This window comes from Ambystoma mexicanum, chromosome 12 (genome assembly GCF_040938575.1).
Source record: "Ambystoma mexicanum isolate Mex_15411 chromosome 12, UKY_AmexF1_1, whole genome shotgun sequence".
Taxonomy (NCBI): Eukaryota; Metazoa; Chordata; class Amphibia; order Caudata; family Ambystomatidae; genus Ambystoma; species Ambystoma mexicanum.
In genome coordinates, this window is record NC_090936.1 from 1,248,967,312 (window position 1) to 1,248,981,906 (window position 14,595).

Sequence of the window (14,595 nt, forward strand, 5' to 3'; positions counted from 1 at the left end):
CTGCAGAGACGCCTGTGCAGCCAACCCTGAACTTTTAGAAGAGCCCCTCTCCAAAATAACCAACTAGCGACTTAAGACAGGCCTGAAAATGGGCACTAGTCACTAGCTGTGGCCTGGAGAAACATTGGCTTCAGAGGGGCAAGGAGCAGTGTGCTGTGGCTTATTGAGTGGACCTGTTAATTGCTTTGCAACTAGAAACTGAACCCCCAATTTACAAATATTTAAAGAATGAAAGGTATATCACCCAATTTGAGGCGGGTGAAGCCACCTACTTGTATCCACATCACGCACACCTGTGCCCAGGCAGAACTGCGCAGTATAATAGCCCTTCAATTGCATAATCTGACATTGCATTTAAATGACACCCCTAAAACAGTCACAACACACAATGGAGACGTACCAGAAAGAGCGACATCTGTTTGTCCCGCGCGGCGTGCCGTAGGTGTGTGAAGGCATCTCTCCCCAGCCCCCGGTCAGGGACATTGAGGACGCTGGCCAGCGCCAGGTCGTTCTTCGTGTTCACAAGGAGGCCCAGGTAGGCACAGACCACCCTCTTCATCACAGAGCGCAGCTGCACAAGACACAAAGGCAGGGTTCACTTCTCAAGGCCATATAGCAATCATGCTTTGTATACACAACATAAAACAGAAAAGTAAAAGGGATAAAAAGCTATACAAATCGATACATAATCTAAAAAGCAACTATCAGCCATTAAACACAGATAAAGATAGATGGTACCACCTGATAAGAAGCCAAATACTGATTCAGAAAATTGATAGCATCTCTTTGCATTTCCAAAAAAAATTGATACAATTCCAGGTTATTTCCTTCCATCAATTGCGACCACAGAGGTGCGAGCGCGCTACACTCAAGATTATTAAACATTTTCAGGTACTTTTGCCTCAAAACCCGGATACTCGCAAACAAGATGTGTTCCACCCACCCTTCATCTCCAGAACATCGCTGGAGTTTTAGGAGAAGATATTGTCTGATCACATAGCAATTAAGAAACGCCATAAGCTGTGCAGGCCTAGAGACACGGTCCTGTAGACTAGTAATAAATATGCAGGCCTATAGACGAGTAATATATATGCAGGTCTGGAGACACGGTCCTGTAGACTAGTAAGAAAAAAGGACCACCGTTTGATTTGGAGGTTATCTGCACCAGATGCCCCTCAACTAGAGCTGTGCAACGTCAGTTCCAACCTATAATAGTACAGACAGTATCAAGGCAATTCAGTACAGACCGCCATTTATCATACCAAGTTTTACGGCCAAGCGGAGCCAACGTCGTGAAATTCTCCAGGCGTTCTCCAGGCGTTGGAACGCTTCGATACATTTCACAATCAGTGTCAGTATCAAGAAGTTTCAAATTTACCCAACACATGAAGGATTTCTGGGTGAACATAGAAATAATCCCAGATAGTTTGAATTCAATAGTTATTCGAAATTATTTACGAAGTATTTTGGCCTCAAATAGAGTAAGCTCAAGGCCAAAAGGCATGGCCCCAGATTTCAATGCCGTACCCGAGCACTGGAACTAGAGTATAACAAAAGCACGATCTGCACCTAAAAGCCGCCATTCCTTCTATAAATGAGCTTTTGGTATTTGTCATAAGCTTACATTTAGCAGGGCGAGGAAGCTGGCCACTCAACGCCCTGGCGCAGGGCGAGGGACACAGCTTCTTTGGGAAGATTGTATGCAGTACCCTTAGGGTGCACTACAATACACCGGACCTTCTGGCAGTAGGGACCCAACCTTTGGTATAAGTGAACTACACAGGTTGGTAGTGTGGTCGAGCAGCAAGGCTTATCTCAAGAGGGGTAAGGAAGGTTGTGACAGAGTTACACAGTACAGTTATCCAAATAAACACTTACACTCGGTTGCTTGATAAAAACAATTATTCATTTATTTCACGGTCGGTTATATAAGCCTTCAGAAAGGAGCAAAAAAAGTACCACTTACAATACACTTCAAAACACACTTAGTTTCTCTAAATCAGATACCCACTGGGGATGGCACACACTTTCTACATCCTCAGGTGACTTAAATAGCAAGGACACTGGACATTAATATATCACTGGTACATTTAGAGCAATACAGGGTTTGGTGCAAAGGTTAAATAGGGGAATAAATAATAAATAGTTCAAACAGGTAAGTACTTTTTGAAACCTTCCAATGCAGAGTAAATTAACCATTCCCTGGGGGAAATGGTCAAGGCACAAAGTCAGAGGTAAAGAGGAGTCTCAGGGAGCCAGGACAGCCCATGTTAATTGCACAATGTCAAGGGGGAACTGAAGATCTTTGTAAGTAGAAAGTCTTACACAATGTGTTTAGAAATGTTTGCTGAAAAATAGAACACTTTAAAGGGCCACAAGCTGGGAGACTTGAGGGGCAAAGCTATAGCAACTCTGCAAGGTAACAAAGACAGGTCTCAACTGAGAGCAAGCAAGGCTACACAAGGAGGTAAGTTCTTAGACTGTACAGTACCTTTGGTTAGAAGAAATTGTTCCAGAAGAGCTCTGCAAATCCTGCTTTCTGGGATTCAGCCGTGGGGACAAGAGGGAGGACTCTGTAGAACTCTTGCACTGCAACGGGCCGGTCGGTGACAGAAAAGGACCAACTTCTATTCAGTGGCACCACAGTTTCAGCTCCTCGCGTCTCATCAAATAGCACCACAGCAGATTCTTGGCTGTTGGAAAGTGCTTTCCTTGCATCTGGTGTCCAGCACTCTTGAGGTGGCTCTGGCACGGCAAGTCCTGCTTCATGGGAGACCAGACGAAATTCCTGGAGCTCTTGGCCAACTTAAAAGCAACACACAATCTGGTGTTCCTCTCCATGGCTCTTCGGTTCCAGCAGCAACTGCAGTGGAAATACAACCAGCTCTGAGAGGATGTCAGACATGCTTACTTTGGAGTTGATTGGTCCCACCAACTCAAGGGGAGAAGTCGTCCTTGCAGGGCTTCTCTTGTTGAGGCAAATTCAGAGCATCATCACAGCAGCAGGGCTTTTCCGGGCAAATCAATGGTCCAGGAGTTGCAGCACGTGTCTTACAAGCTATTCTTCGGATCCCTTTGTCCAGTGGTCTTTCCAAGCCAAAAAGCCTCACCTTTTATGCAGGTGTCTCCCATTCATTCCAGCCTAGCTGTCAATCACACAGCAGGGTAGCTGTCCTTGACGGACAGCCAGCCATCACCTTTGGGTTCATTTCTGTAGCCAAGGGAATAAGCACATGGAGTTTTGGGCACCTCCCTCACTTCCTGCCCCTGCCAGTCATACTGAGTCGGAGGCGGTCTTCACTCGTGAATCCAGCCAAAGAAAATTAACAAAGATCAAACCTGGTTTGGTGTGCAGAGTAAAACTCAAGGACCTCTCCAACAGAAAATGAAAAAGAAAGATCGGGCCATTTTGACGAAATGGGCACCCATGAGTGCCTTACCGTGGCTACGAACACAGCTTCCGGTAAAAACACAATGGTAGTAAAAAGTAAACCACTGCTACCAGCCATTAATTTTAGAAAGGGGAATAACATAAAAATGTTATATGAGAAGCTAGACAAAGGGGATACTAAGCAACCCCTCCAGCACCCGATAGTAAGATAGTGTGTGCTGGGTCTAGAAAGTAACAAAATGTAAGTAAAGTCAATTTCTCTTCACTGCTCTTGGAAACAGAAGTTTCACCAAGAGAAGCAATTTAAACTTTTGGGAAATCTAAGAGACTTCCCTCTGCCACTGCACTGAAGGTGCTGTGTGCCACAATGTAAAAGATGATGCCTGTGGAGTTTGTCAGACTCCAAGTCAAATAAGAAACCCAGAAAATATCGCTTTAAAATTACATACGAGATGAAGTCCTAAAGTCCAGCAAAAGAGCTGGGGGTCCCTAAGGTAGAAGGGAATTGCCACATTTTTGAGAATGCTCCCCAACGCGGCCCCAACACCCTGGGGCAGGGCGAGGGGGGCGGCCACTCCCCAACACCCTGGGGCAGGGCGAGGGAGGCCCATCGCTCTGTTAAAACATGCCTCGTTACTCAAACACAAGGCCTTACCAAGGCAGTATCCACCCACCCCCAGCCATTACCAACGGGACAATTCCAAAGATATACTTCATGCCAGGTGGGTCCTACCACTATCAACAGAAACGGAGCTTTAAGCTGAATTACCTTTGCTATATCCTGGGTCGGTCGACGACTCGGTGTCGTAATGGAGGCTATGATCTGGTCACGCTCTTCAGAATCCTGCGATCCAGCAGAAATAAATTCCAACATTTGAACCTGATAAAGAACAAACGAAAATAGCTGTTAATGAGTATGTAACCAAATGTACAAGAGTGAGAAGAAAAATTAAAAAGTAAAGAATTCCTACTGCGAAGGGAGGATATTAGCATGCACCAGATCAGCATAAATCAAGCATTCAAAGTGCATATACATCAGCAGAGCTATGCATTCGCAGTCTTTGGACAAAGATGAGAGGGGAATAAACCAAAACAAATGATTGCTCCTTCTCTACGTGGTGATCAAAGGCTCTACTACCAACCCCAGAGACAGCCTTGTTACAGCCTTCAATAGCGACACCCACAATACCATTAGGTTTCCAGGAGGCTACCCAGTGCCAGCATGTCATCCACACATGAACCTTCACCCAACAACTATTCCCGGGGAACCAGATCAGATCTACTGCAAAAGGCAACACAAGCATGGATCACACAGAGCAGCTCCTCACATCTGGGGACTAAAACGGGCACTAGAATCTCTTCTGTTGATGCAATCTGACCGCAACAACAAAGTACTGGGCATCATAAGGAGATGCGGCTGTGGTACCCCTCTGAGGCCTTCCAGCTTCCAAAGGTCCAGCACCGCCGACATCGCAGGACACCACAGTACCAATCCTACCAGATTCCCGGCCATGGGTACAAAGACTCCAGCTGAACCAACCAGCCAGCGTATGCTGCACTAAAAGCATTCTCGCTAGGGAAAGGGCAGTAACACCACTATCCACACTCTAGACCTCTTGAGCTTCTGCACTCTGCAGCAAGGCTGGAATCTGGTGTCAGTGCAGCTGTGCGGATGCCATTAGTTTCCTCATGTATCTGCTCTGGGATTGGATCAGAGGCCCAAATGCAAAGTGCCTTGAAGGGGAGCAAAGCAATACCACTTCACCCTGGTCTACAAAACACTAGCCTCCCAACCGGATGGGAGACTCCAGTTGCTTAGAATCCACACCCTATTTATAAAACAACCTGAATGGCACCTGACCCCAAGGTAATCGCCCCCCGATGCTCATCGGCGATATGGTTGCCCTGCCCCACCAGCAAGAAACTTACTTCCTTTGTCTCAGGAGGATAGCTCAGGGGCAATGTGCTCGCTTTGGAAGAAAGACAACACGGAGGAAAAGGTTCGATCCCCGGGGCCGTGCTTAGAAACCTCTAGGTATTAAGCAGGTTATAAATAACCCATCATTTCAATGCCCACCCCAGGGTCCAGAGCCAATGACCCTTGCCAAAATGGGCATCAGCAGTTTCGCCAGTCTGCCCAGTGAATCGGCTCGTTTAAAGGCTTTGTTCTACATCCTTGTCCCGAGTCAAGCTCTGCTGACGGCTTTTCGGGATTTGGCTCTCCGCTAGAATGCCATCTCCTGGAGGAATTCTTCCACATTACCCACCACACTGTGCCCAGTTATGGCATATACCCGCCTAATCTTCCTTCATATTAGACTCAGATTAAATCCCTAAACTGTCACTTTGCCCAGACGCTTTGGGTCCCTGGCTTCCTAAACACAGAGCCTGGCCATCTGGACTCCCGGTGGCCCACCTGCTTTTGTAGTGTCTCTGTATTGCAGTACACAGTCTCCCAACACTGGTCTGGATTGCTTTGGCGTCTTCTGGAGGGAAGCCCTGACCCACACGACAGCACGCAGCCATTTTCTAGATCATACTTGCCATGCTCTGTCAGTCTTGCACCCCACTGTAAATATCCCCTTTTGCAGACAGGATCCCTTAGTTTGTTCATGGGATCAGCACCACATCAGGCCCTGGAGTCTTCTCAAGCGACTCCAGATAAGAAAAACGCCCTGGTGGATGGCAGCTCAAAGCTACCTGGGCACAAGTAGTGTCCAAGCACCATGGATGGAACCACCTTCCACAACAGATGCAGGAGCTGGAAGCAGAATGATGCAAACTCGCCAACAGAGTCTTCTGGATCTCAAGATGTCAGCCAACGCCTAGGGCAAGACTATGAAGAGGGCTCTGCACCGCCCAGCCCCCCCCCCCCCCCAACCCCTCATACCCCTAGGACTGCATTCAGGAGGTGCAGCAATATTGCCCTGGTAGGCAGGCTTTCTAGGGCTGAAAATGTCCATCCAGGCTTCGGCGCAGTCAGGGACCAGCCTGAATCATAGAAGACAACTTCGGTTCTTCCATTGGATACCAAGTCTACTTCGCAAGAAGAGACTCCATTGAACGCAATAAGAATTCAATACAGGAGTGCAGGCACCAAACACCCCATCTTGGGCAGCGTAAGGGTGCAAGACCAAGGCAATGAGCAAGAGAAGTAGACAATGCTTCCAGCACCCCAACTAGTTATTTCATGAGGCTGTTGTGTTGGGTTGCACCGTACTTTTAACCCGCCGCCCCAGACCCCCAGTGCATATTTACCAAGCAAAAGAAATGCCCTTTTACAATCCAATGTGGAGGAGGTAGAGGTAATGCGATTTCCCCAAATATGGGCGTGTGCAGCAGCGGCAGTGGATAGGATGGAATTCGGATCCAACAGGAAAAATACAAACTAAAGACCCTCGTGGCCACAAGCATTTTCCAGCTAGCACCGTTCCTAATGCCCCTGCATATGTCAAATAAGAACCGTCTAAGTGGTGCATATCTGGGTAACGCAGGAAGGGGGTATCGAGGGGTGCAGATGAACCAAAGCCTAATAATGGCAGAAGTACAAGACATGAGAAATCCAAACGGATACTAAAATCACCCAGCAATCCCTTCTGGTTGGCTCATCTAAACCGCAAGGACATTCTCAAACTCCATGACACTCAGCTTCATGGAGGCCAAATACAAGAAATGTTGTGGGATCGCTAACAGATTGCGTGCGCTCTTTTCCACTCTCAAATTTCAAAAAAATATATATATAATGAAAATGCGGGGGGGTCGGCAGCAAGTGATATCACTCCCTCAAACTTCCCACAAAGTTTGTACAAAGTAGACAAAGAAATCAAGGCTCGGGAGGATATCTCGCGCTCACACCAATGGCTAATTGAAAGACCTATTATCACTAGTGCTATAATTCTTCTGAATAAGTGCAAAAGTTCCTCAAGTTACATAACACTTGTCAGTTCAGTATAATTTATTAATTTGACTTCCAAAGTAAAGAACAGCCGACACGTGTTTCGACCTTGGTCGTTATCAAGGCCACTCTATGTCAATGGATTAAATCTTCTGTCCCTATATTGTAGACCCTGAAAGTCTATGTTCCTAACATAAAGTAACAGATTAGTTTACTCTCTTGTTGCCTAAGTTTGAGCCTAAGATTTCCACCCCGTTTACCCATCTTCACTTGCATAAGACCAATGAATCTTATGTCTTCCTGGCTATCCAACTGATGTTGCAGCTGCCAATGGATAGACATTGGTGTCTTGGGATCACTACTCTTTAAACTAGCCAAATGTTCCCTTACTCTTATTCTCAATTGCCGAATAGTACTACCAATGTAAAGCTTACCACATGTACATATAATGGCATAAACGACAAAGCACGTTTTACAGTTAATAAACTGCTTGATCTTAATTGTCATGGCATTATCATCTGTAAAAGAGTCACAATTAGAATGCGCATATTTGCACTGGTTGCAATTACCACATTTAAAAAATCCCTTCTTCCCTTTAAGCCAAGTACCTTCAGTACTATTTGTCTGAACATCCAAAAAAGAGGGACTCAACTTCTGTTTGATGCTATGTGCTCTCGTAAAAATAAATTTGGGTTTCTCAGTCAAAAAAGGTAACAAATCCTTATCAAGTCTTAAAATATCCCAGTGTCTAGACACCATTTTGTACAGTAAAGATGAGTCTTGCGAAAATTGAGTTATTATAGAAATGCAATCATTCTCAGGTTTCTCTTTCACACGGTCACATAAAAGCTCCAATTGACTACATTCTTTGTACTTGTCTGCTGCTTTCTTAATACATTTCAGGTTATATCCTCTCTTTTGGAATCTTTGCGTGAGCAAATCAGACTCCCTCTGATAATCCAAATCTAAACTACAATTTCGCCTGGCCCGATAAAATTCCCCAGCCGGGATATTATCTATTGTAGATCTCTGATGACTACTTTTTGCATACAATATGGAGTTGACTTCTGTTGGTTTACGATATGTTTGTGTTTCAATTTGCCCATTGTTCACAAAAATATGCAAATCTAGAAAGTCAATGCTTTGTGAGCTCACTAGACCTGTAAATCTAATGCCAAATTTGTTATGGTTAGTGTGTAGCACAAAAGTATCATATAAAGCAGGAGACCCTTTCCATACAATTAAAACATCATCGATATATCTTCTCCAAGCTATTAGATTCGTTTGGAAGATCTCCTGATTGTAAATGTGCGTTTCTTCAAATTGGGCCATAAACAAATTCGCCAGGGATGGCGCAAACTTAGCACCCATGGCAACTCCCTTGGCCTGTGCATAATACTGTCCATTAAAAATGAATACATTATTTTGCAAAGTAAATTTGAGAAAGCTTTTAAGCATTTGTATATGCTGCATGTAAGAAGCAGAAGAATTCCCAAAGGTGTAGTCAATTGTTTGAACTGCTAGGTCATGATCTATGCTGGTATAAAGCGCTGAAACATCAAGGGTAGCCAAAAGATAATCTGATTCCCACTTAAAGGATTTGAAAAATTTCAAAACGTGTGCACTATCTCTAACATAAGATTTCATTTTGAGAACATGGGGTTTTAAAGCTTCATCCAATGAATGATAAGTGCATAACTATTAAAGAAGCAGATAAGGGGGGCAACATTGTGGTAATGAATACGCAGGATTACATAACTATGGCAATTTCTCATTTGAATACTCCACAATGCTATACCCTTCTAAAATCTAATCCAACGAAGAAAATTGTTTCTGAACATTTGGAACTTATCCAGCTATGGTATAACAGAGGCTTTCTAACAGAGGATGAAAAAAGTTTTCTGACTAATACGGAACCCACCATGCCCACTATGTATTTTTTGCCTAAAATACACAAGGGTTATGAAACCTTACCACCAGTCAGACCTATCATGAGTGGGATAGGGTGGGTCACGGAGGGTATGTCCCAATATTTGGATGAAGCTTTAAAACCCCATGTTCTCAAAATGAAATCTTATGTTAGAGATAGTGCACACGTTTTGAAATTTTTCAAATCCTTTAAGTGGGAATCAGATTATCTTTTGGCTACCCTTGATGTTTCAGCGCTTTATACCAGCATAGATCATGACCTAGCAGTTCAAACAATTGACTACACCTTTGGGAATTCTTCTGCTTCTTACATGCAGCATATACAAATGCTTAAAAGCTTTCTCAAATTTACTTTGCAAAATAATGTATTCATTTTTAATGGACAGTATTATGCACAGGCCAAGGGAGTTGCCATGGGTGCTAAGTTTGCGCCATCCCTGGCGAATTTGTTTATGGCCCAATTTGAAGAAACGCACATTTACAATCAGGAGATCTTCCAAACGAATCTAATAGCTTGGAGAAGATATATCGATGATGTTTTAATTGTATGGAAAGGGTCTCCTGCTTTATATGATACTTTTGTGCTACACACTAACCATAACAAATTTGGCATTAGATTTACAGGTCTAGTGAGCTCACAAAGCATTGACTTTCTAGATTTGCATATTTTTGTGAACAATGGGCAAATTGAAACACAAACATATCGTAAACCAACAGAAGTCAACTCCATATTGTATGCAAAAAGTAGTCATCAGAGATCTACAATAGATAATATCCCGGCTGGGGAATTTTATCGGGCCAGGCGAAATTGTAGTTTAGATTTGGATTATCAGAGGGAGTCTGATTTGCTCACGCAAAGATTCCAAAAGAGAGGATATAACCTGAAATGTATTAAGAAAGCAGCAGACAAGTACAAAGAATGTAGTCAATTGGAGCTTTTATGTGACCGTGTGAAAGAGAAACCTGAGAATGATTGCATTTCTATAATAACTCAATTTTCGCAAGACTCATCTTTACTGTACAAAATGGTGTCTAGACACTGGGATATTTTAAGACTTGATAAGGATTTGTTACCTTTTTTGACTGAGAAACCCAAATTTATTTTTACGAGAGCACATAGCATCAAACAGAAGTTGAGTCCCTCTTTTTTGGATGTTCAGACAAATAGTACTGAAGGTACTTGGCTTAAAGGGAAGAAGGGATTTTTTAAATGTGGTAATTGCAACCAGTGCAAATATGCGCATTCTAATTGTGACTCTTTTACAGATGATAATGCCATGACAATTAAGATCAAGCAGTTTATTAACTGTAAAACGTGCTTTGTCGTTTATGCCATTATATGTACATGTGGTAAGCTTTACATTGGTAGTACTATTCGGCAATTGAGAATAAGAGTAAGGGAACATTTGGCTAGTTTAAAGAGTAGTGATCCCAAGACACCAATGTCTATCCATTGGCAGCTGCAACATCAGTTGGATAGCCAGGAAGACATAAGATTCATTGGTCTTATGCAAGTGAAGATGGGTAAACGGGGTGGAAATCTTAGGCTCAAACTTAGGCAACAAGAGAGTAAACTAATCTGTTACTTTATGTTAGGAACATAGACTTTCAGGGTCTACAATATAGGGACAGAAGATTTAATCCATTGACATAGAGTGGCCTTGATAACGACCAAGGTCGAAACACGTGTCGGCTGTTCTTTACTTTGGAAGTCAAATTAATAAATTATACTGAACTGACAAGTGTTATGTAACTTGAGGAACTTTTGCACTTATTCAGAAGAATTATAGCACTAGTGATAATAGGTCTTTCAATTAGCCATTGGTGTGAGCGCGAGATATCCTCCCGAGCCTTGATTTCTTCATGGAGGCCAACTTTCCGATACTAAATTCGGTTTGACGCGGTGTGAAGGAACAGTACGTTACAAAGCCTAAACTTGCGCTCAGGACGCGCTGGTCAAGGAGGGAGTCTTATATCCCGCCGTCATGGACCAGACATAGGATAGAAGTAAACTGGGCTCCATTCTTGATAAATAAGGGTCGCCGAAGGTAGAGCGGAATCTCATTTTGGGGGGGGGGGGGAAGATGGGTTCTGCGGTCTCTGCTCTGTGTGAACCTAGAGTCCTGAACAGAATGGTATCAATATAGGTCTTGTCTAGGCTCTAGTTCTTTGCTGATCTCTCAAACGGCTGCGTGTTCATCATCTTCCACCAAGGAGGGGTCTCAATAGATATGTCTTCACTGCCCTGTGGGTCATGTTTAACCAGAACACTGTCTCCGATATTCCACGTGTAATAAAGGGTAGATTTCGCAGTATACCAGTGTGAGGTGTTCTTTTGGGGTGACTATTGAACTAACTGTACTCTTTGCCAGTGTTCTCCCCCCTGAAGTTAATCCCAGCAGCTAAACTACAGCTACCATTGGAGTCTGGCCTTTTCCTTTACCAGTGCATTGGGAGGCTACACTGCTAGGTCCCCAACCCTAAAAAACACCAAATACTGTGGATGCGTCGAGCCTCCAGAGAGAATCTGAGCTGGGCCATGTCCATGTCAAAGGAGGGACACTCGAGACTATTCCAGAGAAGACTTCAATCTGTAGCAGATGAAGGCAGGGGGCAGAAGTACAGAGTGGGGGAGGCTAGTGCCACAAGTAAGCAGCACTCTACCATCTTGAAAAGGCACTATTGCTCACGTCCTTGTAACCCACATGAGGTGCTGTAGGGCAGGAGAGGACCCTCAGACTAGATCGGGCAAGAGCTTCACAACTCAATCCCCACCAGGATTCAGCCAGAAGGTCTCCCCACCATTCACAGTTCTGTATCTTTTGGAAAATCTTAAACACTTTAAAGGGCCAATGAAGGTTTACAACGTAGTGTAGAGGAGCAGCCGCACACCTCGCAGGAAATCCCCGCCCCCTGTTTGCTATATGTTGGAAGTCGGAGACTGTGCCATGTTGGACACCAGCAGTTGTGACAATACCGCAGCAAGTAGTATCCACTGAGAGAACTGTGTACAATGTATCCCCGAAGAGACAACAATCTGAGGGAGGAACTCCCCGAAGGAATATGAAAAAAGAAAGAAGGTAGTGACATGACAAGAGACGAGTGTGACGCACTGACAATACTGGCTGAAGAGAATGCATGGATCTTATGGAAACTAATGAGGAATGCAAGGATCAAGTAAACATTCAAATGCAGAAGATTGCACGTGTGTGAAGTGCTGCAGAAATACAACCGTTCAATAGATGTACAGATGCTGAAACGCAAGTAGACCAAGTGATCAAAGAAATACGTAGTGAACAGACTGCAGGCGAAGCCGCCATTGTATAGGAGCTGGATATTGGTGTCATGAATTTAAGCTGAAAACTATGGGGAGGCTGGCAATTGTTTCCCACCACAAATAAGCTGAGATCGTAGAAGCGCATGGCGAGGGTGTCTGGCCTGGCATCAAAACAGAAGTAGTCAAGGTCGGCCATCTATTCTTGAAAGCACTGAATGTGCGAAGGATGTCGCCACTTATTAAGGGGCAAGGAAAAAACACCAAGAGTGCCATTTTTTATTAATTTAAGACATTTAAATGCTGCAGAATGGACCAGTGAGCCAATGATGTAAATAGAGGAGCGCGGAGTCCTAGAATAGTGAGCGCCTGCACTTGTGTATTTTCCCCACAGACAAGAATGCTTTACAAGGCCAAGTTCAAAGACAATTTTCATGGCAGACGGTATGGGTGATGAGATGTTGGGATAATTGGTTGGGGAGGTAAAGTCAAGTCCACCTCCTGGCACCTGGGTCTGAGCTCACATGCTGCTGAGTATGTTCCAGAAGGGCACAAGCGTGCCAACCAGTTGTAGAGGGCCATATAATTAAGAGCCTTCGAGTTTGAGAGCCAGTGATAAACCGGGTAAACAGTGTTGAAGATGACATGTTTTAGAGGTAGGCATAAGTTGTCCACCTGATAGTGGGCAGCCAATCACAATCCCAGTCCTTATAGAACGTATACTTAGAAGTTCCCCTTGAACCTATCAATACCTTGTAGGTTTTTCCTATTTGCCACGTAGTAGGATGTATTTTTTGCATTCAAGGAGGTTTAGATGGGTAATTTGTTGAGCCGAGAGAGCGTCTGTTGATGTCTGTTGTACCTCCTCATTTTAGACAATTGTTAATAAAACGACACCTTTGCCATTTTCATTCATTCATTTTGATTCAATTATTTGGACTCCGTTATTCTGCAACCCCATCCATTACATGCACGATAAAAGGGCCATACGTTATATATGGTAGGCATTAAACGCGCCTATACACAAGTGTTTCATGGCGCAACAAGCCAAGGGGGGCTTGGGGGGGAGAAACAAAGGGAAAACAGAACCATCTTACTAGGCCAGGTACATTGAGATTGCGCAAAGGGAGGGGGAAAAGTGCGAGGGTGAAGGGGCAGCGCAGTACAAGGGAACGACAGTAAAAAATAAATAGAAATAGAAATAAATAGAAAAATAAAAAAAGATACAAGTAAAGTGCGGCCAGCTGGTGGCAAGTGCAAGGGTAAGTGCATACATCCGTTGTCAAGTGCTGGTAGGGGGGTGTAGGGATACAGAGAACAGACCCCAAGTGCGGGTGACGCCAGAGAGGCAGTGCAGGGGAGCAACGGGTTTGGGGGGTCAGGGGGGGTTCTGGGGTCTGAGATCAGAGGGTGGCCAGGTAACAGTGCAGTTTCAGCCAGGAGATCAGCAGGGGAGAGGAGGAGAGAAAGCAGAAGCAAAGAGGAAGGTTTTGGAGGCGCTTCCGGAAACGGAGATGGTTCTCCTGAAGACGCTCAGTAGGACTATGAAAGAGGCCACTGCTAAAGACTTTTCTGTGGGCAAGCAGCATGGAAGCCTAGACTACACGCTTCCGACTGCAACTGCTCGAGAATAAGACCTGGTTTTCAGGGAAAAGAATTGAGAAAAACTCACTGGTGATACAGATCCAGAAAGGGCTCCAGACTCGAGCTCCACTGACTTCAGAAACACGTCAATCAGGTCCAGCATGTTGCCACTCTTAAGACAGGCGTCATACGATGCTCTGACAGCCGTGTAATCCTCAGGCTCTCTCATGCCATGCTCAAGGGACAGCTTATCATGCAGGAAGTAATTCCACGTGGCCAACACATCACTGAGGGACACTGTAAATTCCCCGAAGCTCTAAAGATTGGAAAGATGGGGGAGAGGAAGTCACCATCACTAGAAGCTGAACACTCAGCCCTCAAGCAATGCCACCCACATCAAGACCTCCCCCAGCACAGACCCAGCCCTCAAACAATGCCACCCACGCCAAGACACCCCCAGCACAGACCCAACCCTCAAGCAATGGCACCCACACCAAGCCCCCCCCCAGCACAGACCCAGCC

General features: G+C 44.7%; 1 protein-coding gene across 2 annotated transcripts in view; it reads right to left on the reverse strand.

Moving 5' to 3' along the window:
• PARPBP (PARP1 binding protein) overlaps window positions 1-14,595 on the reverse strand; it is a 75,600-nt gene that overhangs the window by 47,682 nt on the left and 13,323 nt on the right. The window contains exons 3-5 of one of the 2 annotated variants that reach the window (XM_069629929.1): window positions 14,162-14,389; window positions 4,161-4,271; window positions 401-571 (exon numbers count right to left, since the gene is read on the reverse strand). In XM_069629929.1, coding sequence (XP_069486030.1) covers window positions 401-571; window positions 4,161-4,271; window positions 14,162-14,389 — 510 coding nt within the window. The remainder of the gene's footprint in view (window positions 1-400; window positions 572-4,160; window positions 4,272-14,161; window positions 14,390-14,595) is intronic. The other variant, XM_069629930.1, reaches the window with a different exon arrangement.